Source organism: Bombina bombina, chromosome 4 (genome assembly GCF_027579735.1).
Source record: "Bombina bombina isolate aBomBom1 chromosome 4, aBomBom1.pri, whole genome shotgun sequence".
Taxonomy (NCBI): Eukaryota; Metazoa; Chordata; class Amphibia; order Anura; family Bombinatoridae; genus Bombina; species Bombina bombina.
In genome coordinates, this window is record NC_069502.1 from 1,119,496,051 (window position 1) to 1,119,522,732 (window position 26,682).

General features: G+C 39.6%; 1 protein-coding gene across 2 annotated transcripts in view; it reads left to right on the plus strand.

The window, feature by feature from the left end:
- Positions 1-25,236, plus strand: part of VASH2 (vasohibin 2) — a 190,673-nt gene extending 165,437 nt beyond the window's left edge. For both annotated transcript variants that reach the window (XM_053712470.1, XM_053712469.1), the window contains exon 8: positions 20,030-25,236. In XM_053712470.1, the coding sequence (XP_053568445.1) occupies positions 20,030-20,102 (73 nt within the window). In that variant the 3' untranslated portion in view covers positions 20,103-25,236. The remainder of the gene's footprint in view (positions 1-20,029) is intronic.
- The last annotated feature ends 1,446 nt before the right edge of the window (positions 25,237-26,682 follow it).

Sequence of the window (26,682 nt, forward strand, 5' to 3'; positions counted from 1 at the left end):
TGCCAGATGTTCAAGCATTTGTTCAGGCTCTGGTTAGGATCAAGCCTGTTTACAGACCTTTGACTCCTCCCTGGAGTTTAAATCTAGTCCTTTCAGTTCTTCAAGGGGTTCCGTTTGAACCTCTACATTCCATAGATATTAAGTTGTTATCTTGGAAAGTTTTGTTTTCGGTTGCTATTTCTTCTGCTAGAAGAGTTTCAGAGTTATCTGCTCTGCAGTGTTCTCCGCCCTATCTGGTGTTCCATGCAGATAAGGTGGTTTTGCGTACTAAGCCTGGTTTTCATCCAAAGGTTGTTTCTAACAAAAATATTAACCAGGAGATAGTTGTACCTTCTTTGTGTCCGAATCCCGTTTCAAAGAAGGAACGTTTGTTACACAATTTGGACGTAGTCCGTGCTCTAAAATTCTATTTAGAAGCTACAAAAGATTTCAGACAAACATCTTCTCTGTTTGTCGTCTATTCTGGTAAAAGGAGAGGTCAAAAAGCGACTTCTACCTCTCTTTCCTTTTGGCTTAAAAGCATCATCCGATTGGCTTACGAGACTGCCGGACGGCAGCCTCCTGAAAGAATCACAGCTCACTCCACTAGGGCTGTGGCTTCCACATGGGCCTTCAAGAACGAGGCTTCTGTTGATCAGATATGTAAGGCAGCGACTTGGTCTTCACTGCACACTTTTGCCAAATTTTACAAATTTGATACTTTTGCTTCTTCGGGGGCTATTTTTGGGAGAAAGGTTTTGCAAGCCGTGGTGCCTTCCGTTTAGGTAACCTGATTTGCTCCCTCCCTTCATCCGTGTCCTAAAGCTTTGGTATTGGTTCCCACAAGTAAGGATGACGCCGTGGACCGGACACACCAATGTTGGAGAAAACAGAATTTATGCTTACCTGATAAATTACTTTCTCCAACGGTGTGTCCGGTCCACGGCCCGCCCTGGTTTTTTAATCAGGTCTGATGAATTATTTTCTCTAACTACAGTCACCACGGTACCATATGGTTTCTCCTATATTTTTCCTCCTGTCTGTCGGTCGAATGACTGGGGTGGGCGGAGCCTAGGAGGGACTATATGGCCAGCTTTGCTGGGACTCTTTGCCATTTCCTGTTGGGGAAGAGATATTTCCCACAAATAAGGATGACGCCGTGGACCAGACACACCGTTGGAGAAAGTAATTTATCAGGTAAGCATAAATTCTGTTTTACATTTAAAAATTACTAAATCCCCCCTAACAGTAAACCCCACCACCCACCAAACCCCCTAAAATAAAAAAAAATAAGACTAAAAAAAACCTTAAGTACACATTGCCCCTAAATGGACATTCAGCTCTTTTATTGCCCTTAAAATGGCAATCAGCTCTTTTCCAGCCCATTAAATCCCTAATCTTAAAAAAATCCTAACACTAAGCCCCAAATAGGTACTCACCGTTCCTGAAGTCCGGCAGAGAAGGTCTTCTTCCAGGCGGCTCCATCATCTTCTATCTTCATCCGTAGCGAAAGCAGCAAAGAGCGGAGGTGCGGAGCTGGCTCCATCGATGTGTGGATCCTCGGCGGCGGCGGTCCTCAGCCACGTGGAGGCTTCTCTACATGCGATCGTCCATCGCACACTGAAGATTGAATGCAAGGTACCACATATTTATTGGGGTACCTTGCATTCCTATTGGCTGAAATTTGGAAATCTGCCAATAGGAAGAGAGCTACTGAAATCATATTGGCTGATTTCAAAATTTCAGCAATTAGGAATGCAGTGTACCCCAAATTGATTGCGGTACGTTTCATTCAATTTTTAGTGTACAACGGACATCGGATGAAGAGAAGCTTCCATGCCACCGAGGACAGCATCTGCACCTCCGCTCTGCGCCGCCGGTATGGACCACCGCTGAGGATCCACAGCAACACCCCTCCGCTCTGCCTTCACTCCGGATGAAGATAGAAGATGATGGAGCTGCCTGGAAGAAGACCTTCTCCGCCAGACTTCAGGAACAGTGAGTACCTAGGGGCTTAGTGTTTAGGATATTTTTTTATTTTTGGGAGGTTTTTTATTTTTAAGATTAGGGATTTAATGGGCTGGAAAAGAGCTGAATGCCTTTTTAAGGGCAATGCCCATACAAATGCCCCTTTAGGGGCAATAGGTAGTTTAGGTTTTTTTAGTGTTAGTTTTTTTTTATTTTGGTGGGTGGGGGGGTTTTACGGTTATGGGGTAATTGGTAATTTGTTTAGGTAAAAGAGCTGTTTAACTTAGGGCAATGCCCTACAAAAGCCCTTTTAAGGGCTATTGGTAGTTTAGTATTAGATTAGGTGTTGTTTTTATTTTGGGGGGGATTTTTTATTTTTATAGGGGTATTCATTTAGGTTTAATTTTTTTATTTTGGATAGCTTTGTTTATTTTTTTCTGTAATTTTTACATTTTTTATTTTTTGTAATTTTAGCTTTGGGGGTTGTAGTTTTTTGTTTTTTTTTAAATAGAGTGCTCTCTGGGCAGGCTTATCGCCTAGTATGGTATAACTGTAAACATGTTTATCATTTAGTGAAAACTAGTAGCGCCAAGTATGTTATTAATTAATGACTTATGTCATATGCTGAATTTAAACATGACAATTCATTATTAAAGGTATCTGCAGTGTCATGCATAACCCTCTGCAGAGACCCAGAGTCTAATTATATTTTTCTGTAAATAGACCCGTTGTTAAGCATTAGTCAAAGGCTAAAGACAGAAAGAAAGAGCATATGGCTAAATATACTGTGTAGTAAATGGAGCAGTTGGGGGGTGTTTGTGGCAGGCTGATATTTTAAGAATGAATTAATATGGCAGCCCCCTGTCATCTGTTTCTAGCTGTGTGAATTCCTGTGCCATTTAGTGTCTGGGTAATTATAGTGATCACCACTTCATTTCACTGTAGCGCTTCTCCATTTACCCTGCGAAATATCCCAGCATGATACATGATTATGTCGTCATTTGTAACGCCAGTGAATCCAAATCGGAATCCTTTAGTATCCAATTTCATGTTGGTCAAGTCGGGAAAACTTCTCCCTCCCCAGCTACTGCCTTCAGATGTCTGCATTTCTTGACCCTCATTTAAAGGGACATCAAAATATGTATATATATTTATTTAAATATACTGTGTGTGTGTGTGTGTGTGTGTATATGTGTGTATATATATTATATTTGTGTGTGTATTAAAAAAAAAATATATATATATATATATATAGTGTATATATTTTAAATATATACAGTATAGACAAGATTACAAGTGGTGGGGTATTTAACACTTCCGCTCTAGTACTAACTCTGCTAGAAGCTTTTTAAGTGCAGCGGTAGCACTCGTATTACAAGTTGAACTTAAAACGTTTTCGCTTGCAAAAGCCGAAGTTAGAATATTGTGAACAGATTAAGATATTCCCCCATAGAAATCAATGGAGCAAAGAAAACACCCTACTTGTGTGCAAAACCGATTGCATATTCTCTTAAGTGCGCTAAGCTGACATGAAAATATTAATATTTCATATTCTAATGTTTTTCACATAGCAGGATATGTTCTATTTATTCATTAATACACATTTCTACATATATCTGATGTTTCTGCTATGTGCAGAACATTGGAATGTGAAATATATACAGTAAATACACAGTATAACACTTTATTATTATTTTTTTGCAATTTTGTCTTAAAAAATATTTTTTATTAGATAGTTTGAGTGTAACTGTACTTTTCAATGTATTTTTGATGTATTTTGTGACACTTTTTTGTTTTGCAAAACAGTTAACCAGAGTTCTAAGGATGCGCTATCCCAGCGCATGTTAACTTCAGTTGCGCTCAAGCATTCACGTTTATTTTAGCTTGTATCACTAGTAATCTGGCCCTATATTTGTGTATATGTATACTGCCTATTGAGCTTTTGTCTGTGCCTGGTCGAGCTCTTCTACTTCTTGTTAAAATATATATACAGTATTCCACAAAAGGTGAGTACACCCCTCACATTTTTGTAAATCTTTTATTATATCTTTTCATGTGACAACACTGAGTGTACAGCCTGTATAACAGTGTAAATTTGCTGACCCCTCAAAATAACTCAACACACAGCCATTAATGTCTAAACCGTTGGCAACAAAAGTGAGTATACCCCTAAGTGGAAATGTCCAAATTGGGCCCAATTAGCCATTTTCCAGCCCCGGTGTCATGTTACTCGTTAGTGTTACAAGGTGTGAATGGGGAGCAGGTGTGTTAAATTTGGTGTTATCGCTCTCACACTCTCTTATACTGGTCACTGGAAGTTCAACATGGCACCTCATGGCAAAGAACTCTCTGAGGATCTGAAAAAAAGAATTGTTGCTCTTCATAAAGATGGCCTAGGCTATAAGAAGATTGCCCAGACCCTGAAACTGAGCAGCATCACGGTAGGCAAGACGTATGGTTTCACAGGACAGGTTCCACTCAGAACAGGCCTTGCCATGATCGACCAAAGAAGTTGAGTGCACATGCTCAGCGTCATATCCAGAGGTTGTCTTTGGGAAATAGACGTATGAGTGCTGCCAGCATTGCTGCAGAGGTTAAAGACCATATGCCACACACTGCATCAAATTGCTCTGCATTGCTGTCGTCTCAGAAGGAAGCCTCTTCTAAAGATGATACGCAAGAAAGCCTGCAAAAAGTTTGCTGAAGACAAGCAGACTAAGGACATGGATTACTAGAACCATGTTCTGTGGTCCGATGAGACCAAGATAAACTAAACTTATTTGGTTCAAATGGTGTCAAGCATGTGTGGCGGCAACCAGGTGAGGAGTACAAAGACAAGTGTGTCTTGCCTACAGTCAAGCATGGTGGTGGGAGTGTCATGGTCTGGGGCTGCATGAGTGCTGCCGGCACTGGGGAGCTACAGTTCACTGAGGGACCCATGAATGCCAACATGTACTGTGACATACTGAAGCAGAGCATGATCCCCTTTCTGTGGAGACTGGGTCGCAGGGCAGTATTTCCACATGATAACAACCCCAAAGACACTTCCAAGACAACCACTGCCTTGCTTAAGAAGCTGAGGGTAAAGGTGATGGACTGGCCAAACATGTCTCCAGACCTAAACCCTATTAAGCATCTGTGGGGCATCCTCAAACGTAAGGTGGGGGAGTGCAAGGTCTCTAACATCCACCAGCGGCAAGCCCTCTCTCCCCTTCAATCCATCCTAAATGCATCTGCAAGGCTAATCCACCTCTCTAGATGTGACCCAGAAAAACAACTTACTATCTGGCCTCCCTCTCTCCCGCCTCTCTCCCCTTCAATCCATCCTAAATGCATCTGCAAGGCTAATCCACCTCTCTCGACACTCTGTTTCTGCTGCACCTCTCTGTGAGTTCCTTCACTGGCTCCCCATTCACAGCAGAATTAAATTCAAAATTCTCACCCTGACCTACAAAGCCCTCACCAATGCTGCCCCACCCTACCGATCCTCTCATCAACAAATATACTCCAGCCCGCCCCCTGAGATCCAATAATGACCTGCTTCTTGCGTCCTCTACCATCACTTTCTCTCATACTAGACTACAGGACTTCTCTTGTGTGGCACCAACCCTCTGGAACGCACTTCCTTGAGCTGTCAGACTTTCCCCTAACCTCTCCTCCTTTAAACGTTCCCTAAAGACCTTTTTGTTCAGGTAAGCTTATCACCCGACAGAGGAGTAAGTCTAGGAAACATTTTGTTCCCTAGCAAATTGCGCACTAAAAATAAGGGCATTGCGTGGTTGGAAAACAAAGGGATGTACAAATGTGGCTATGGACCTTGCATCCCCTGTAGTTATATAGAGAAAAGGACTAGTTTTGTGAGTTCCACTACGAGTAAAAAGTATCTGGTGGCCTCCTGCGTTAATTGCAGGAGCAAGAATGTTGTCTACCTGCTATGGTGTGGGTGCAATAACAAGCAATATGTTGGGTGCACGACACGAGAAGTAAGAAAGAGGATACGACAACATCTCTCAGATATCAATAGATCAAAACAGAGTTCGGATTTGGCCAAGCACATTATCCATGACCATCATAGTGACAGTACCACTTTCAATTGGATGGTCATTGAGCATGTGAACCCCCCCCACAAAATTGGTACACAAACGTGAGTTTTTTTTGGTTTTTCACCCTGGGGACTAGGATCCCTCAAGGGACTAGCGTGATGAACGTAATGACAAATGTGTATTTAAAAATTCACAAAATCACAGTGAGTCCAACCATACAATGAGCAGTAGATGAAAAAGTTTCTTGGTGGTTTCTCTGGAGTAAAAGAGATTTCTATTGGTAACTTAACAGCGGTGGTGTCTTGAAATATCAATACCGAAACCAAATAGCGACTGTGGAGGCAGCTCTCTTTTAAAGAGAATAGATATGGACCAATTCCTGAGGGAAGGAAAGAGAAAGAGGCGTGTAATAATGTAGGAATAGGCAAGCAAGACGAGTACAGATATCCAAATATACTCACAAGCCTAGGTGCACATCCAGTGCAATATTCAACGAACCAAGGCTTCAGAGCCGCTTGGCTGACTCAATCTACTGGCAGAGGACTGGACAGGAAACCCGTCCCATGAAGAGGTCCGCAATCACAGACCAGGTGCCAGAATTCACCTGTAGGATTCACCCTCAGATAGTGTACATGTGTCTAAAGTACTCAGTCCAGCGCCCAAAACAAGTAGAGCAAGGTAAGGATAAAAGTGGTACCAATACTTGATCAAACATGCCCACATGCGCTCCCTTACATCCAAAACAAAATTCTTTATCAAAAGTAATAAGACAGAACAACTAATGGCTAGATCCCTTAAAAAAAACAAAAACAATATCAAACTTTTATTAAGAACATAGTAGATACATCCGGAAACTCTCACTCGAGCAGCAAAGACTTAGTAGATCAGTTTGCAAAATACTTTAAGTCCCTTTATAATTTACCAACCCTGGACACAGAAACCAAAACCAAATTGATCAATAATTATCTTTCTCAGATTCAACTACCTACCTTGACAAAAGAGGAATGTTTAACCCTAGAATCAAAATTTACCTTTGAAGAAATTTATGAGGCTATTAAAACACTACCGCAAGGCAAATCGCCAGGCCCAGGTGGGTTCACCCCAAACTTTTTTTCATCTTTTCAAAACACAGCTGAGTCCACACCTTTTAGATATGTATCAGTCTTTGGATTATAATAACCACCTATCACAAACCCTATTAGAGGCTACGATATCCGTACTCCCAAAACCAGGCAAATCAACAGTCCTAGTTACCAACTATCGGCCAATCTCCTTAATAAACATTGACGTCAAGCTGTACGCTAAACTACTAGAAACTCGCATAAATAAGGTCCTCCCCACCCTCATACATACTGACCAAGTGGGTTTTAGCCCTAAGAGGGAAGCCAAGGATAACACTATTCGAGTTCTACAAATTCTTGACTCTGCTGTCTCCACGTCGGCTCCCTTAATCCTTCTTTCTACCGATGCAAAGGCATTTGACAGGGTGGATTGGGATTTTCTCTGGTTCGCCTTGTCAAAATTTGGCTTTTTAAACACACTAATCAACCGCATACAAGCACTCTATCACGAATCATCTGCTAGAATCACAGTAAACTATATCCTATCCCAAAAAAGGTTGCCCCCTCTCCCCCTCTTATTTGCACTCACGGTTGAAATCTTTGCTGCAAAAGTTAAAAAAACCACAACATACAAGGAGTGGAATATGGCACTATTCATCAAAAATGCCTCCTATATGCCGATGATATTATATTCACTTTATGCACCCCTTCTACCTCTATACCTCCTCTTCTAAAAGAGCTGGCAAACTTTAAACAAGTCTCTAACTTTTCCATAAACATGGACAAATCTGTCCTAATTCACATGAACATCTCAGAGGAACAACACTTCCTTAACACTCACACCACATTCCAAAAGACAAACACTATACACTACCTAGGGATAACAATCTTGCCCAAACATTCAGAACTATTTGACCTCAATTATCTTCCCTTGCAAAAAGAAACCCAAAAAACATGGCATAAACAAAGGACACCTTTCCTGGATGGGAAGATTTAATACAGTTAAAATGAATCTTCTTCCTAAATACTTATATTTATTTCAGGTGCTCCCCCTAGATTTACCCTTCTCATACTTAATCAAATGACAAAAAGCGTTAGAGTTATTTATCTGGTCACAAAAAAGACCTAGAGTAGATAGAGAAACTATGTATCTTATCAGAGAGCATGGAGGCTTCGTTGTCCCAAACCTTTCCACATATTTTAATTCATCTCACCTAGCACAAATAGTAGCTTAGAAGCACTCCCACCCACCATGGGTTCAACTAGAGTCTCTTCTTATAGGGGGCATTAACCTGGGCGAAATATGCTGGATTCCAGCTAAACACAGGCCCCCTGAGATATTCAACAATTATTACATAACATCTACGCTTAATATGGGACAAAGTCCTGTCCTCTACTAAATCAATCTCGAGCCCAGTCCCTCCCCTCCTAAAAAAATCCCATTTTGATACAACCTCACATTCTACAAACACTAATAATAGCAGGCAAACCCTCTAATGTACCGGTATATCTAATACTGAACAACACTCAAATCCGTCCACAAATCGAGATATCAGAATTGCTAGGACCTCCATTCCACCTTTGGTTCCCTTACTTCCAGGTTCGTCATGCCATATTTAACAAACCCCAAAAAGAAGCATTAATAAGACTCCTCACACCCTTTGAATCATTATGCACGACTCCCTCCATATCTAAATCTCATATCTCTATAATCTACAAACTACTCAGAGGTTCTTTCCCTAGCCAAATACCTGTATATATAATTAAGTGGAAAAAGAACTGCATACCCAATTTTTAACATGACCAAAAAATCATATATCTCTCTAGTCTTTGCTGAAATGAATTATAAACTAACTTCAAGATGGTACCTAGGTACCCCGCATTGCCTACATAGTATCTTCCCAAACGCATCCTCCTTTTGCTGGAGACATTGCGGCAAGACAGGTACACTTTCTCACATTTGGTGGTCCTGGAATTACTGGGAACAAATCGCCAGATGTATTAATAAAACCTTAGGGCAGAGCTTTCCAAACTTTTCATGTTGGTGACACACTTTTTAGACCTACATTATTTTGCGATACAGTAATTCAGTTGTACTAGCAAACAGGAGGTTAAATTAACTTGTTTTAAGAGATACGTATGCATACATAAATTATATAACAAATGTATTTACAAGAAACAGTATGTATGTGCCAGAATAAAAAAAAAGTTTAATAACACCAATAGCTACTTACTATTTCTCCAACATAGGTGTGTCCGGTCCACGGCGTCATCCTTACTTGTGGGATATTCTCTTCCCCAACAGGAAATGGCAAAGAGCCCAGCAAAGCTGGTCACATGATCCCTCCTAGGCTCCGCCTACCCCAGTCATTCTCTTTGCCGTTGTACAGGCAACATCTCCACGGAGATGGCTTAGAGTTTTTTAGTGTTTAACTGTAGTTTTTATTATTCAATCAAGAGTTTGTTATTTTAAAATAGTGCTGGTATGTACTATTTACTCAGAAACAGAAAGGAGATGAAGATTTCTGTTTGTATGAGGAAAATGATTTTAGCAACCGTCACTAAAATCCATGGCTGTTCCACACAGGACTGTTGAGAGCAATTAACTTCAGTTGGGGGAACAGTGAGCAGTCTCTTGCTGCTTGAGGTATGACACATTCTAACAAGACGATGTAATGCTGGAAGCTGTCATTTTCCCTATGGGATCCGGTAAGCCATGTTTATTAAGATCGTAAATAAGGGCTTCACAAGGGCTTATTAAGACTGTAGACTTTTTCTGGGCTAAATCGATTCATTATTAACACATATTTAGCCTTGAGGAATCATTTTATCTGGGTATTTTGATATAATAATATCGGCAGGCACTGTTTTAGACACCTTATTCTTTAGGGGCTTTCCCAAATCATAGGCAGAGCCTCATTTTCGCGCCGGTGTTGCGCACTTGTTTTTGAGAGGCATGACATGCAGTCGCATGTGAGAGGAGCTCTGATACTTAGAAAAGACTTTCTGAAGGCGTCATTTGGTATCGTATTCCCCTTTGGGCTTGGTTGGGTCTCAGCAAAGCAGATACCAGGGACTGTAAAGGGGTTAAAGTTAAAAACGGCTCCGGTTCCGTTATTTTAAGGGTTAAAGCTTCCAAATTTGGTGTGCAATACTTTTAAGGCTTTAAGACACTGTGGTGAAAATTTGGTGAATTTTGAACAATTCCTTCATGTTTTTTCGCAATTGCAGTAATAAAGTGTGTTCAGTTTAAAATTTAAAACGTTTTTTGTACTTTGTTATCAAGTTTATGCCTGTTTAACATGTCTGAACTACCAGATAGACTGTGTTCTGAATGTGGGGAAGCCAGAATTCCTATTCATTTAAATAAATGTGATTTATGTGACAATGACAATGATGCCCAAGATGATTCCTCAAGTGAGGGGAGTAAGCATGGTACTGCATCATTCCCTCCTTCGTCTACACGAGTCTTGCCCACTCAGGAGGCCCCTAGTACATCTAGCGCGCCAATACTCCTTACTATGCAACAATTAACGGCTGTAATGGATAATTCTGTCAAAAACATTTTAGCCAAAATGAACACTTATCAGCGTAAGCGCGACTGCTCTGTTTTAGATACTGAAGAGCATGACGACGCTGATAATAATGGTTCTGAAGGGCCCCTAACCCAGTCTGATGGGGCCAGGGAGGTTTTGTCTGAGGGAGAAATTACTGATTCAGGGAACATTTCTCAACAAGCTGAACCTGATGTGATTACGTTTAAATTTAAGTTGGAACATCTCCGCATTCTGCTCAAGGAGGTATTATCCACTCTGGATGATTGTGACAAGTTGGTCATCCCAGAGAAACTATGTAAAATGGACAAGTTCCTAGAGGTCCCGGGGCTCCCAGAAGCTTTTCCTATACCCAAGCGGGTGGCGGACATTGTTAATAAAGAATGGGAAAGGCCCGGTATTCCTTTCGTCCCTCCCCCCATATTTAAAAAATTGTTTCCTATGGTCGACCCCAGAAAGGACTTATGGCAGACAGTCCCCAAGGTCGAGGGAGCGGTTTCCACTTTAAACAAACGCACCACTATACCCATAGAGGATAGTTGTGCTTTCAAAGATCCTATGGATAAAAAATTAGAAGGTTTACTTAAAAAGATGTTTGTTCAGCAGGGTTACCTTCTACAACCAATTTCATGCATTGTCCCTGTAGCTACAGCCGCATGTTTCTGGTTCGATGAGCTGATAAAGGCGGTCGATAGTGATTCTCCTCCTTATGAGGAGATTATGGACAGAATCAGTGCTCTCAAATTGGCTAATTCTTTCACCCTAGACGCCACTTTGCAATTGGCTAGGTTAGCGGCTAAGAATTCAGGGTTTGCTATTGTGGCGCGCAGAGCGCTTTGGTTGAAATCTTGGTCAGCTGATGCGTCTTCCAAGAACAAGCTACTTAACATTCCTTTCAAGGGGAAAACGCTGTTTGGCCCTGACTTGAAAGAGATTATCTCTGATATCACTGGGGGTAAGGGCCACGCCCTTCCTCAGGATCGGCCTTTCAAGGCAAAAAATAAACCTAATTTTCGTCCCTTTCGTAGAAACGGACCAGCCCAAAGTGCTACGTCCTCTAAGCAAGAGGGTAATACTTCTCAAGCCAAGCCAGCTTGGAGACCAATGCAAGGCTGGAACAAGGGAAAGCAGGCCAAGAAACCTGCCACTGCTACCAAGACAGCATGAAATGTTGGCCCCCGATCCGGGACCGGATCTGGTGGGGGGCAGACTCTCTCTCTTCGCTCAGGCTTGGGCAAGAGATGTTCTGGATCCTTGGGCGCTAGAAATAGTCTCCCAAGGTTATCTTCTGGAATTCAAAGGGCTTCCCCCAAGGGGGAGGTTCCACAGGTCTCAGTTGTCTTCAGACCACATAAAAAGACAGGCATTCTTACATTGTGTAGAAGACCTGTTAAAAATGGGAGTGATTCATCCTGTTCCATTAAGAGAACAAGGGATGGGGTTCTACTCCAATCTGTTCATAGTTCCCAAAAAAGAGGGAACGTTCAGACCAATCTTAGATCTCAAGATCTTAAACAAGTTTCTCAAGGTTCCATCGTTCAAGATGGAAACCATTCGAACTATTCTTCCTTCCATCCAGGAAGGTCAATTCATGACCACGGTGGATTTAAAGGATGCGTATCTACATATTCCTATCCACAAGGAACATCATCGGTTCCTAAGGTTCGCATTCCTGGACAAGCATTTCCAGTTCGTGGCGCTTCCTTTCGGATTAGCCACTGCTCCAAGGATTTTCACAAAGGTACTAGGGTCCCTTCTAGCTGTGCTAAGACCAAGGGGCATTGCTGTAGGCTCACACGGACATTGTCCTGGCCTTTCTCAGATCTCACGGATGGAAAGTGAACGTGGAAAAGAGTTCTCTATCTCCGTCAACAAGGGTTCCCTTCTTGGGAACAATAATAGACTCCTTAGAAATGAGGATTTTTCTGACAGAGGCCAGAAAAACAAAACTTCTAGACTCTTGTCGGATACTTCATTCCGTTCCTCTTCCTTCCATAGCGCAGTGCATGGAAGTGATCGGTTTGATGGTAGCGGCAATGGACATAGTTCCTTTTGCGCGCATTCATCTAAGACCATTACAACTGTGCATGCTCAGTCAGTGGAATGGGGACTATACAGACTTGTCTCCGAAGATACAAGTAAATCAGAGGACCAGAGACTCACTCCGTTGGTGGCTGTCCCTGGACAACCTGTCACAAGGGATGACATTCCGCAGACCAGAGTGGGTCATTGTCACGACCAACGCCAGTCTGATGGGCTGGGGCGCGGTCTGGGGATCCCTGAAAGCTCAGGGTCTTTGGTCTCGGGAAGAATCTCTTCTACCGATAAATATTCTGGAACTGAGAGCGATATCCAATGCTCTCAAGGCTTGGCCTCAGCTAGCGAGGGCCAAGTTCATACGGTTTCAATCAGACAACATGACAACTGTTGCGTACATCAACCATCAGGGGGGAACGAGGAGTTCCTTAGCGATGGAAGAAGTGACCAAAATCATTCTATGGGCGGAGTCTCACTCCTGCCACCTGTCTGCTATCCACATCCCAGGAGTGGAAAATTGGGAAGCGGATTTTCTGAGTCGTCAGACTTTGCATCCGGGGGAGTGGGAACTCCATCCGGAAATCTTTGCCCAAGTCACTCAGCTGTGGGGCATTCCAGACATGGATCTGATGGCCTCTCGTCAGAACTTCAAAGTTCCTTGCTACGGGTCCAGATCCAGGGATCCCAAGGCGGCTCTAGTGGATGCACTAGTAGCACCTTGGACCTTCAAACTAGCTTATGTGTTCCCGCCGTTTCCTCTCATCCCCAGGCTGGTAGCCAGGATCAACCAGGAGAGGGCGTCGGTGATTTTGATAGCTCCTGCGTGGCCACGCAGGACTTGGTATGCAGATCTGGTGAATATGTCATCGGCTACACCTTGGGAGCTACCTTTGAGACGAGACCTTCTTGTTCAGGGTCCGTTCGAACATCCGAATCTGGTTTCACTCCAGCTGACTGCTTGGAGATTGAACGCTTGATCTTATCGAAGCGAGGGTTCTCAGATTCTGTTATCGATACTCTTATTCAGGCCAGAAAGCCTGTAACTAGAAAGATTTACCACAAAATTTGGAAAAAATATATCTGTTGGTGTGAATCTAAAGGATTCCCTTGGGACAAGGTTAAGATTCCTAAGATTCTAGCCTTCCTTCAAGAAGGATTGGAAAAAGGATTATCTGCAAGTTCCCTGAAGGGACAGATTTCTGCCTTGTCTGTGTTACTTCACAAAAAGCTGGCAGCTGTGCCAGATGTTCAAGCCTTTGTTCAGGCTCTGGTTAGAATTAAGCCTGTTTACAAACCTTTGACTCCTCCTTGGAGTCTCAACTTAGTTCTTTCAGTTCTTCAGGGGGTTCCGTTTGAACCCTTACATTCCGTTGATATTAAGTTATTATCTTGGAAAGTTTTGTTTTTAGTTGCAATTTCTTCTGCTAGAAGAGTTTCGGAATTATCTGCTCTGCAGTGTTCTCCTCCTTATCTGGTGTTCCATGCAGATAAGGTGGTTTTACGTACTAAACCTGGTTTTCTTCCAAAAGTTGTTTCTAACAAAAACATTAACCAGGAGATCATCGTACCTTCTCTGTGTCCGAAACCAGTTTCAAAGAAGGAACGTTTGTTGCACAATTTGGATGTTGTTCGCGCTCTAAAATTCTATTTAGATGCTACAAAGGATTTTAGACAAACATCTTCCTTGTTTGTTGTTTATTCAGGTAAAAGGAGAGGTCAAAAAGCAACTTCTACCTCTCTCTCTTTTTGGATTAAAAGCATCATCAGATTGGCTTACGAGACTGCCGGACGGCAGCCTCCCGAAAGAATCACAGCTCATTCCACTAGGGCTGTGGCTTCCACATGGGCCTTCAAGAACGAGGCTTCTGTTGATCAGATATGTAGGGCAGCGACTTGGTCTTCACTGCACACTTTTACCAAATTTTACAAGTTTGATACTTTTGCTTCTTCTGAGGCTATTTTTGGGAGAAAGGTTTTGCAAGCCGTGGTGCCTTCCATTTAGGTGACCTGATTTGCTCCCTCCCTTCATCCGTGTCCTAAAGCTTTGGTATTGGTTCCCACAAGTAAGGATGACGCCGTGGACCGGACACACCTATGTTGGAGAAAACAGAATTTATGTTTACCTGATAAATTACTTTCTCCAACGGTGTGTCCGGTCCACGGCCCGCCCGGGTTTTTTAATCAGGTCTGATAATTTATTTTCTTTAACTACAGTCACCACGGTATCATATGGTTTCTCCTATGCAAATATTCCTCCTTAACGTCGGTCGAATGACTGGGGTAGGCGGAGCCTAGGAGGGATCATGTGACCAGCTTTGCTGGGCTCTTTGCCATTTCCTGTTGGGGAAGAGAATATCCCACAAGTAAGGATGACGCCGTGGACCGGACACACCGTTGGAGAAAGTAATTTATCAGGTAAACATAAATTCTGTTTTTAATGGGATGTATGAGGTTGATGGGATGAACAGTTTCTGAATATTTGGTGGAATATTAGATAAAAACACTCGCATTTCATCAAGCAGCTGTCCCACTCACTGACTACACACACAGTCACAAGCCAATTGAGGAGACTACACGTGCTGTCACGAGCCGATTGAGGAGACTACATATGCAGTCAGGAGCTAATGTGCCATCAAAGCCGCCAATAGGAATAGTTTCAGTTCCCGCTGAGCTGCGCCAATAGGTTAAGATGATCTGTGACCCACTAGGTATCAATCATGTGTCAACCATGTGATATGCGAAGCAGGCAGGCGAAAAGGCAGAAACCAAAAACATTTAAAAAAATATATATAAATTCAAAAAATGTGTGCTGAAGCAAGGACACACCTACACACTGCCGGCGACACACTAATGTGTCACGACACACAGTTTGGAAAGCACTGCCTTAGGGTTTCACATCACTCTTACCCCCACCCTAATCCTATTAAATGATACACCCCCCTATCCCCTGCCAGTACCATAAAAAAAATCCTCTTTTGCATGCTGAATTGCGCCAGACGGCTTATTCCCAGATTTTGGAGAGAAAAAAACAGATCCCCACCTATGCAATGTGGATAAACGAAGTAAACCTTTGGAAAAAATACACTACACCTTTATAGGCCAACAAGACTTTATTTTGGACATAATATACATATGGGAAAAGAAAGATACAACATAAAGCTAACCTTTGCTTCATACAAGAATTGTGTTTTTTCACGCAAAATAGCAATATAGGTGTAAAAAAAAACAACTTTAAAACCGGGAAAACATTGTTTTGTTATTTTAGTGTTGTTTTTCTTTTCTTTTGCTGTTTGTATGTTCCTTATTATTGGACTCTGTGGTTTGACATTGAGCTTTATACGGCTACCCCAGTCTCAGGAGAGACCTCTCACGCTTACAATCACATAAGGACTTTCTGTAGAAGGACAATAAAGCGGATCCACAGACAACAAAGTCGTTCTCTTTCTTTTCTTTAGTTTTTGAATGTTGAAACATATTGTAAGTTTTCAGATATTGTATCAAAGCTGTTGAAAAACAAATAAAGTATTTAATAATAAAAAAAAAATAAAGGGACATAATACTCATATGTTCCAAGATCAGTTCACAGAGGTAGAAAAGTGGATCTCAAAAAACAAACTCTTCCTAAACACTGACAAAACTGTCACAATGATCTTTGGAACGGGACCTAAATTACACAAATTACAAAATTCCCATCTTCGCTTCAAAACAAAATCCAATTGCATGCTGACCACAGTCCACTCTTTTAAATACTTAGGTATGTTGTTAGACCCCAATCTATCTTTTGGCCTCCACATAGAAAAACTTGCATCTACACTTTATCTAAAACTAGGTGCCCTGTACAGAAACAAATCCTCCCTCAGCCCTACAGTAAAGGAAAAGATTGTACTGCAAATGCTGATGCCTATCTTGGATTACGGGGACGTAGTATATGCACCTGCACTGCAAACTCACCTTAATAAACTAAATACATTGTATAACTTGTTCTGCCGCTTTGTGCTACAATGTAACTACAGGACTCACCATTGTGACATGCTAAAAGAACTAAACTGTCTGTCGCTGGAATCCAGGCGCACCCTCCATCTTTCCTGCCTTGTCTTTAAGAGCTTTTCTGGGAAGCTCCCACCCTACCTGAGCAGAATTCTCTCCCGGGCTATTCCCACCTCCTATTACCTCCGATCCAATAACAGCACATTATTTAGCTTGCCTCAATACAAAAAGAAAGCAGCTCGATCCTCCTTTTCCTACAGAGCGCCACAATTATGGAATGACCTCCCGCACACTTTAAAAACGTACCCAAGCCTAATATCCTTTAAGAGATCCCTCTCTACATATCTCAAAACAGAATGCACCTGTCATGGTTGATTAAATATTTCTTACCAGTTCTATGTTAAATGTTTGCATATATTGTGTATTATTATTGTTTTTGTATTTTATTGTACCCTATTGTATCAATGCAATGTTTTGTGGTCCCAGGACCTACTTGAAAACGAGAGAAATCTCAATGTATACTCCCGGTTAAAATATTTTATAAATAAATATGCTAAATCACTTGAAAGTGATGCAGCATAACTGTAAAAAGCTGACATGAAAATACCACCTGAACATCTCTTTGTAAAGAGAGAAGATATTTTATCTCAAAATTTATTCAGCTCACCAGAGTAAGTGCTCTGTGAACAGTTAGAACTGCTGCAAGTTTGAAAAAAAACAACAACAACATAATAGCCAATCAGCATTAGCAGTGAAATTTCACAGTAAGCTTCCTTAACGACCAGCGTTGTATCCTGTATGATGCTGGTCGTTATGCCCTTAAGGACTAGCGACGTTGCTTGTACATCGCTGCAGTCCTGGGCTTCTCTCTGCCGTGATCTCGCTCAAAATTGTGAGATTGCGCTATTTCTGCATGCCCCACGAGTGGGGCACTGCAGAAATTGATTTGCAGAGTTACCAATGCAGAGAGGGCCACTCTGTGGCCCTCTCTGCATCGGACAGCAGTGGTCCGATCGTTGGTGGGTGGGAGCAATAGCAGGGTAGCTGGTGTGTGTTCCGGATCATGTCCGTAAGCGTGCACGGAGGCAGTGGGTGGGGCTCGGGAGCGCACGTTTGCGCGTGCCCATTAATCAAATACTGCAGCCAAAGGAGGGAAATGGAGAGGGAGTGGGAAAACATTTTTGGAAAGGGATCCGGGAGGGTGGGTATTGAGGTGGGGAAGCTACACTACAGAAAATAAGGGATTATACTTTTTTACAAAAAAGGGCAAATTTGTAAGCAAACTGGGTACTGGCAGACAGCTGCCAGTACCTAAGATGGCGGTCAATAGGTCGAGGGGGGAGGCTTAGAGAGCTGTTTGGGGGGGATCAGGGAGGTTGGGGGCTAATGGGGGATCCTACACTTCATAAAAAAATATATTTAAATTTAAAAAAAAAAAAAAAAACTTTATTTTTTTATACTGGCAGACTTTCTGCCAGTACTTAAGATGGCAGTAACAATTGTGAGGTGGGGGAGGGAACAGAGCTGTTTGAGAGGGGTCAGGGGGTGGGATGTATCAGGTGAGAGGCTGATCTCTACACTAAAGCTAAAATTAACCCTACAAGCTACCTAATTAACCCGTTCACTGCTGGGCATAATACAAGTGTGGTGCGCAGCGGAATTTAGCGGCCTTCTAATTACCAAAAAGTAACGCCAAAGTCATAAATGTCTGCTATTTCTGAACAAAGGGGATCCCAGGGAAGCATTTACAACCAGTTTTGCCATAATAGCACAAGCTGTTTGTAAATAGTTTCAGTGAGAAACAAGTTTGTGAAAAAGTTAACGAAATATACCAAAAATTGGCCTAGATCAATACTTTGGGATGTCTACTAAAAAAAAAATATATACATGTGAAGGGATATTCAGGGATTCCTGACAGATAACAGTGTTATAAAATATAACTAATGCTTATTTTGGAAAAAAAATAGTAAAGTGCTACTTGTTGCCCTATAACTTGCAAAACAAAAAGAAAAGCAAACCAAATACCAAATACATTGGGTATTTCTAAACTCAGAACAAAATTTAGAAACTATTTAGCATGGGTGTTTTTTGGTGGTTGTAGATGTGTAACAGATTTTGGGGGGTCAAAGTTAGAAAAAGTGTTTTTTTTTTCCATTTTTTCATCATATTTTATAAAAAAATTTATAGTAAATTATAAGATAGTATCTTTAGAAAGTCCATTTAATGGCGAGAAAACGGTATATAATATGTGTGGGTACAGTAAATGAGTAAGAGGAAAATTACAGCTAAACACAAACACTGCAGAAATGTAAAAAATAAGAAATTGAAAAATGGTCTGGTCCACATGATAGATGCATATTACCTTGGAAGTCCTGGGACTAAAGTCTCTTTACAGTGGGGTGTGAATACGTAGGACATTTTTAGGTAAATATTCTAATTTTTTACTTAGAGATGTTCAGGTGATATTTTCTAGTCAACCTTTTACAGCTATGTTGCATCACTTTCAAGTGCTTCAACATTTGGGTATCATGTCCCTTTAAAATGCATGTATCTGCACTTAAATGGACAGTCTACACCAGAATTTTTATTGTTTTAAAAGATAGATAATCCCTTTATTACCCATTCCCCAGTTTTGCATAACCAACACGGTTTTATTAATATACTTTTGACCTTTTGTGATTATCTTTATCTAAGCCTCTGCAAACTGCCCCTTTTTCAGTTCTTTTGACAGACTTGCAGTCTAGCCAATCAGTGCCTGCTCCCAGATAACTTCTCGTGCACAAGCACAGTGTTATCTATATGAAATATGTGAACTAACACCCTCTAGTGGTGAAAAACTGTTAAAATGCAATCTGAAAGAGGTGGGCTTCAAGGTCTAAGAAATTAGCATATGAACCTCCTAGGTTAAGCTTTCAACTAAGAATACCAAGAGAACAAAGCAAAATTGGTGATAAAAGAAAATTGGAAAATTGTTTAAAATTACATGCTCTATCTGAATCATGAAAGTTTATTTTGGCCTAGACTGTCCCTTTAAGTTTTAAGTCAATGCATTTTTCTATACACATCACTAGTTCAGTGGTAGCATTGTATACTGTATATGCCTCGCTTATTCAAACAGTGTGCCTTCTCAGAAAGTGCATATATTATGGTGCATCATCCCAACAAAGTTAAAGCTTAATATTTTACTTTGTGTGCACAGTATATACTGTATATCATTTCTGATATACTGCATTTTCCATTAAGAAGGGAACTGACTGCTTATGGTCTCATCTATTGATTAGCCGCACAGAAGACAAATTGCATCATTATGCCCTAAATGCTTTTCAGTATTGTACTTTTTTTTCTCTCCATTGCTATAGACTGTACATTTTCTATAACCTTCTATTATTTCTCATTTTAGGCCTGCAAAGCTAGACAAGAAACCAGCGGACCTCAGTACTCTGAATGATGTTGGCTATCAAATTCGAATTTAAACGTTGTAGAAAACACAGAATTCCCCGGTGCTTTCCTTTGCACTGTACACCTGGCACCGTTTCTTTTTTAAAATTTGTGACTATTTATTATGATATTTTTTTATTTATGCTTTGAACTAAGAGTTTGCATTTTACATTTTTTAATGTCAAAGTTGGCAGCTTTGAGAATTTATCCTATACCTTCCCTACTGAGCACCGTAATTACCCTGGTATTCTGTGACCGTACTGATCCTGTTTTGGTTTCTGTCCTGAAGATCTTTGCAGAAGTGGAATTAATTGTTCTTCTAAAACATTCATCCCTCATTTATGTATGAAGAAAAAGCCAAGCCTGGAGGGAACAGCATCAGCAATGTGATATGGACTGCAATACTGATAACCCAAGCTATCCTTTTCTATGGAAGCTGTGTTGTGCTAGCCAATGTTCAATCAAAGTGAGACAATTCATTTGTGGTGTCTCATCTCACATAGGTTTGATTGAGAACAGTTACATAGCCAAGTTTAACCTTCCTACTAAGTTCCACATATTTGTTTACTGCAGAATATATGAAGATAAAGGTCTTGAGGGATCATCTCAGGTTTATTACTAAAGGATTGTTATTACAGTTTCATTCTTTGATATAAGCTTGAAATGAACCACGACAATTTGTCATCATATTATAGGTAGCAAACAGCAGTGCTTTTTATTGGCACATTTAATCAATAGATCAAGGTATCCCATCTTGATTCCTCAGGAACATCTGCTATTAACCCAGATTTTAAGGATATCTGAAGTACAGCACGTAATATAATTGACTAAACTGCTTTGTGTTTTTCTAAAGTGATTTCAACCAAAGTAATCCTAATCATCTGGCCTGGTGGCAAATCTTGAGGACTGGAGTTGGCGACAAGATGCTGTTTGTTGCTTCTTTTGGTCAAGTTGTAGAGGTTTTTTTTTTGTTGTTTTTTGACAACATTTACATGACTGCATCATGACCTACAAAGAAAAATGGAAGCGAAATATAATATGTGTTGCCCCAGAACGTGGTTAACCATTTACCTGCCAGATAGGGCTGCAACATATTGTGTAGTAATTAAGATACAGTCTAATAAATAATAAATGCTAATATAACGTCTGACAGCTACAGAAGAGCAACAACACATGGACCTATGCAAATGTTGTAGTGAACAAACTAATTATATTCCATGGTTAGAAGTATGCAGTAAAATCAACTGGAAAATAAGAGATTCTTAGCCTGTCATTTACTAGTATTTAATGAAGTGTCTGGATAAGGCAAGAATACTATGCAAATACCTTGTTTCAAATGTGTACAAATGACATCATTTTGCTTTTATACATGACCACTAGCCAGGGCTGTGTTACATGATACATAACTGAGCAATAGAAACAGGAAATTAGATGAGAACTTCAGAAGTCATGTGACCTGTTACCTCCGCATTCTGCTAAGTGATATTAAAACTATCTGCAAATATTACCATGCTGTGAAATGAAACTTCCATAACCTACAACAATCACAGTATTTTCTTATGACTTTGTGGGGGTTCACTGAAGCTAATGTCATATTTCCTACTGATAGAGGGTTTGTTAAATCAGAGCTTTTAATTTGATACTTTAGCCTTAAAATACAATAAATAACAAAGCCTGGCATAAAAACTAATTAATTAAAACGTTTTATATTGAGGGTTGACAAATTTCTATAAAACCAGAATGAAAATGTGTTTGAAACTGGAATAATATTTACTAAAAAGGGAAGTAAGAAGTAGTAGAATCTAAAAAGTTGATTAGAATTAGGAGCCATAGCTCTGTGACTCTTGGAATATGCCAGGCTGTTTATATGGCATACTATTAGCATAACTTTATTTACAAATGTTTTTTCTGACTCCTAAGATTCTTGAATTGTTATACATAGATCTTCACAAAAACGTCTTCACTGGTGCTCAAATCAATCTCAATCTTCTTCCTGGCTCCCGCTCCTCAGATTCATATAAATTGATCAACCTCTGAGAGTCGTATCATCCCAGAATTATTTTTAAATGTTGTAAATAAATTTTAAATCTTTTAGTTTAAAATAATTATAAACAATCGAGTGTTGACAGTGAAACACATATTTTATACATTGTTAGAAAATCACTGCTTCAGGTAGATTCTGCGTACAACAAATATCACAAAAGATATTGGCTAGGGTGCTGTTAAAAAAGGAATTTAGTATTAAAATCATTGAAAACAGATTAAAAATAGACACCTTGTAAACCAGAAGGGAAAATAAATGACATTTTATAGACTTTACATGAGTTTATACAAAGTTTAGGATGCATTGATTTAAAAAAAAAAAGTGTGTTTTGAAAGAATTTTTACTGCAAACATAAACGTATCTCTTTTGTGCCCTTTCAGTCAAAATGTGAAATACAGGTAAATCTCTGTGACCTAGTCACACACTGGTAACGTACAGTGGCCAAAAGTGTGTGCACAGCACTTACCTGAGTATGTTCACTTTGATTGACAGGAAAAGGGTATGGAAAAGAGGGTTGCAGTATTAATACTTTTAAAAATAAGTTATATGGGGCATATCAGCCAAAATGGAAATGCACATCACTGTATCAGCAAAAATGCTTTGTAAAAGCTACTAGCGATGTTTCTGTGAAAGCTTTTATTGTTCACGACACTTGGAGCATATCTAGATGTGCTCTGTGCACCAACATTTTAAATATATCTGCTCAGAGAGCCATCAGTGGCTGGTACCATGTTAGATTTGAGTTGTTATCCGTGTGATAAACCACCAGCTCTCTAGATCTGTTCTATGTGTCTATGCACAGTAAAAATATAGCTTTTACTAGAAGCATTTTTGCTCATATATTTTATTAAATTGAAATTCACGAATGTGCAATTCAGTTTTGTATCCATTTAATGAGTGTGTACTACATATTTTTAGTAGACTCATCTATAGTCTGAACAGGAAATGCAAGGGTTCCCATCAAAATAAAGCAGGTGTGTGGGTATCTACCTATGCTATTCAATATTTTTAGTAAATATTTTTTCTTGTTCATAAATTTTATTTTACTGTTAATCTTTAGAATTCACCAAAAGACTATGTAACGAAAATATATGCAGTCATAATACACAGCATCATTAGACTAGTTTTTCTCCTGCCTTGTCGCAGTGTCACGCAGCAAAAGTCATACACATATACTCTGGTTTTCATTAATATAATGCATAAAAATGTAACAAGATAAATTTGTTCCTCCAATTTACTGTTTCCAAGGTTCTAAGTGTGTTTGTCTTATTAAGTATGTTTGGAATATTTAGTGCTGTGGGAAGTGGTTTGGTTGTCAAAGACGTACGTATCTTTTTGGCGTCCTCTTGGTTCTTTACTGTTCCAGTACAATCTTTTTCTTTTTTTTTTCTACTTGGTCAGGAACCAATTAACTGTGACATCATTAAATCAATTATTATTATTATTTTTTTTAACTATTTCTGTTTCTATGTGTTGAATCATTAGAGTTACCAGAATGTTGGGTTTATCTTCCATATAGATTAAAATAAGAGCTAAATATTCTTACATATTTCTTAAATGGTCTCTTTAGTTTTAAAAGAAATAGTAAACTCCTTCCTTTTATATGAGACAGATTTTCAAGATTCTAAATCCATGTTCAACTATCGCTATTTGAGAGGGACAGTCCCTAATTCTGAGACGTTTGTCCCTATGTGCAGAATTTCCCTTTGCCCCAACCACAGCGCACCCAGACACGCTCACAAAGCATCCAGACTCACCAATCCACCACCCAGACACGCACCCAATCCCTATGACCAGCCCCCATCAACCTCCCTGATATCCCGATGTTTGGTAAATCAGCTCCAAAATAATAAAGTTAAAGGGACATTTATACTCAAAAATGTTTTTCTTCCATCTAAATTTCAAACTGTTTTGCAGTGTTTTGTGTTGAAAAAAAAAAATGCATTTTGCTGTGTTGAATAAACCGACTTTTCTGTGGGAGTTTTCCTTGTTAGCCAATGAGCAAAGGATACCTAGGTGTTGCACTTCCTGTTAGTTTCACTTAAAATTTAAAAAGCTTTTTCCATGCAAGGAAGATATTTTAGCATGTTTGAAGGGAAATTAAACATCTCTTGCTTTTCCGTAAAAAAAAATGTGTTTGACTCGCACTTTAGTGAAGACAACAAATCAAATTCTGGAACCTACATTATCAAAATGCTGTAAATTGCCTAAACCAGCCATTTGAGATGCAGCATTTTGAATACCTACGTTTGTTTTTTTTGGTTCTCCAGCAAGCGTGGGACAACAAAGTGTTTAATGTGCTTTTAATGAATGCTTTTTTTTATATATACAAAAGAAAAAAAATTATTACAATGGCCCTTTAAACATGAATGGGACATGAAACCCCCAAAAATATGTCATGATTCAGGTAAAACATACAATTTTAGACAACTTTCTAATTTACTTCTATTATCTAATTTGCTTTATTCCCTTGGTATTCTTTGTTGAAGAAGCAGCAATGCATTAAACATTGGGTGATCCAATAACATGAAGCATATGTGTCACCACCAATCAGAAGCTCCCGAGCCTACCTAGGTATACTTTATCAAGGGATACCAAGACAGCTAAACAAATCAGATAATATAAGTAAATTGGAAAGTTGTTTAAAATCACATGCTATATCTAAACTGTGGAAAAAAACTGGGTTTCATATCCCTTTTTACTTTAATTTTTTACGTTTTAGAGATGTTAATAAAAGGACACATCTACACACTGTGTGTTGTTTTTTTATATCAGTAATTCTTTATGGTCTCGTAAAATATATTGCATTCTGTATTTTACAGCTTAAGGAGGAGATATCTTTTTGGCAGTGATGTATTACAGATCAGATTTTTTTTTCTTTCTCCAAGTGCACAATTATCGCAAATTAAGTGACATTAACTTTATCATACTTATAAATAAATCAATTTTGTACTCATTTATACAACTATCTGTATTAGTATTTATGTATCAGTGAAAAACTTTACATCTTCAGATTCCTGCATTTTTTTTTTTTTTTTAAATCTTACTGTAATTTTAATTTAGGTTTTATTATACAATTTTACTTTGCTACTTTATTAAATAAACCTTGGCTTTTATAATTTCTAGTTCTGCTTCCATTTTTTTTTTTTTGCATTTATTCCTAATGTATGCACTACAATATATACAAATACGATGTGGAGCATAGTAAAAGGTCTGTTATAGTTTCTCTTCCCTAATGTGTTCTGTAGAGGCTTACTAAGAAGAATTGTACTACTGCCTATCATGATGTCATTTGCTCTTCATCAAAGCCATTTAATCTTCAGGCGCTAGAGAGTCCCGCCCATGAGATACAATATTTACAAACGTTAATCAACAGTTCCTGAGTCTGCCAGGTGATTGCCATAAGAATAACAGATACCATACACAGACCCTAAAAAGGGCCTTATCACCCCCTCACCATGAAAATATATTATGGAAGATAAACACATCCCTCAGTCAGTACCTTTTTAAAACCAATGGAAGGAAACTTTTTTTAATCTAATTCTTTTTCTATGTTGCCAGTTCACAAAGGCAGCCTGAAACAGCTTTAATAGATAAAATATAAGTTACTAGTGAAAACAGATATATCTCACCTTTTTAAGGAAGAAATACCTGATATGAGATGTTAAATTAATTAGGAGGTCAATGAATTACATAAGAGAGACTTTCTCAACACGTTATTCGGGAATAAGAGCATATTCTGTCTGTGGTTAACAAGCTTAAAGTAATATTAAATGTTAGCAATGCAGTGCACAGTATATAAAATTATTCTTAAAAACAGGGGCACTTTAATTCATTACATTTTTAAGGATTCCTCATCTGTAAAATATTTACCATTTAGTGATAATAAACATTGTGTTGTTCGTCCGGCCACATTTTATACTTTAATTTGCTGAATGATGACGAATCAGGCTTCATCCAATCGTCGTTCAAAAAAAGAGAAAATGGCAATAGCACTACACCAATACTAGGAACGGGGTGATCTGTCTGATTTAATTACTATATATACACCTTATGAGCTAGAGTGCTGGTGCATAAAATTATTTTGCAGATATAGTCTAAATCTCTAGAGGGATTGAGACTAAAAAGGTGCACTTGAATAGCACTTCTAATGCCCCTAATTGGTAAAGTTGCAGACTGTATAGATTAGACCAAAAGGTCAAATTAAAATTAAAACATAACTTTTATTACTACAAAAGTTTAATAAAATCACTGTGTGAAGACATGCCTTGGCTGTAGCTGGTGTTCCGGGGGAGGAGCTTGTGTGCAAGGCCAGGTGAGCACCTGCTCCATACACCCCTTCAAGCCGTTGGCGGCACTTATCCGCGCCAAAAGCTCTAGTCCTTGGGCGGCTTGTTTAGCTTGCTTACAAACGCTACCGGAGCTCCATCAAGTGCATCACCACCGCACTTTTGAGATATATCACACATTTTCAACAGATATATCCTGTTCCTGGTTCTGAATTACCTGAAGTTGTGAACACTATTTCCCTTACTAGACGCTATATCAGGACGGGATAAAATAGTCTGCTG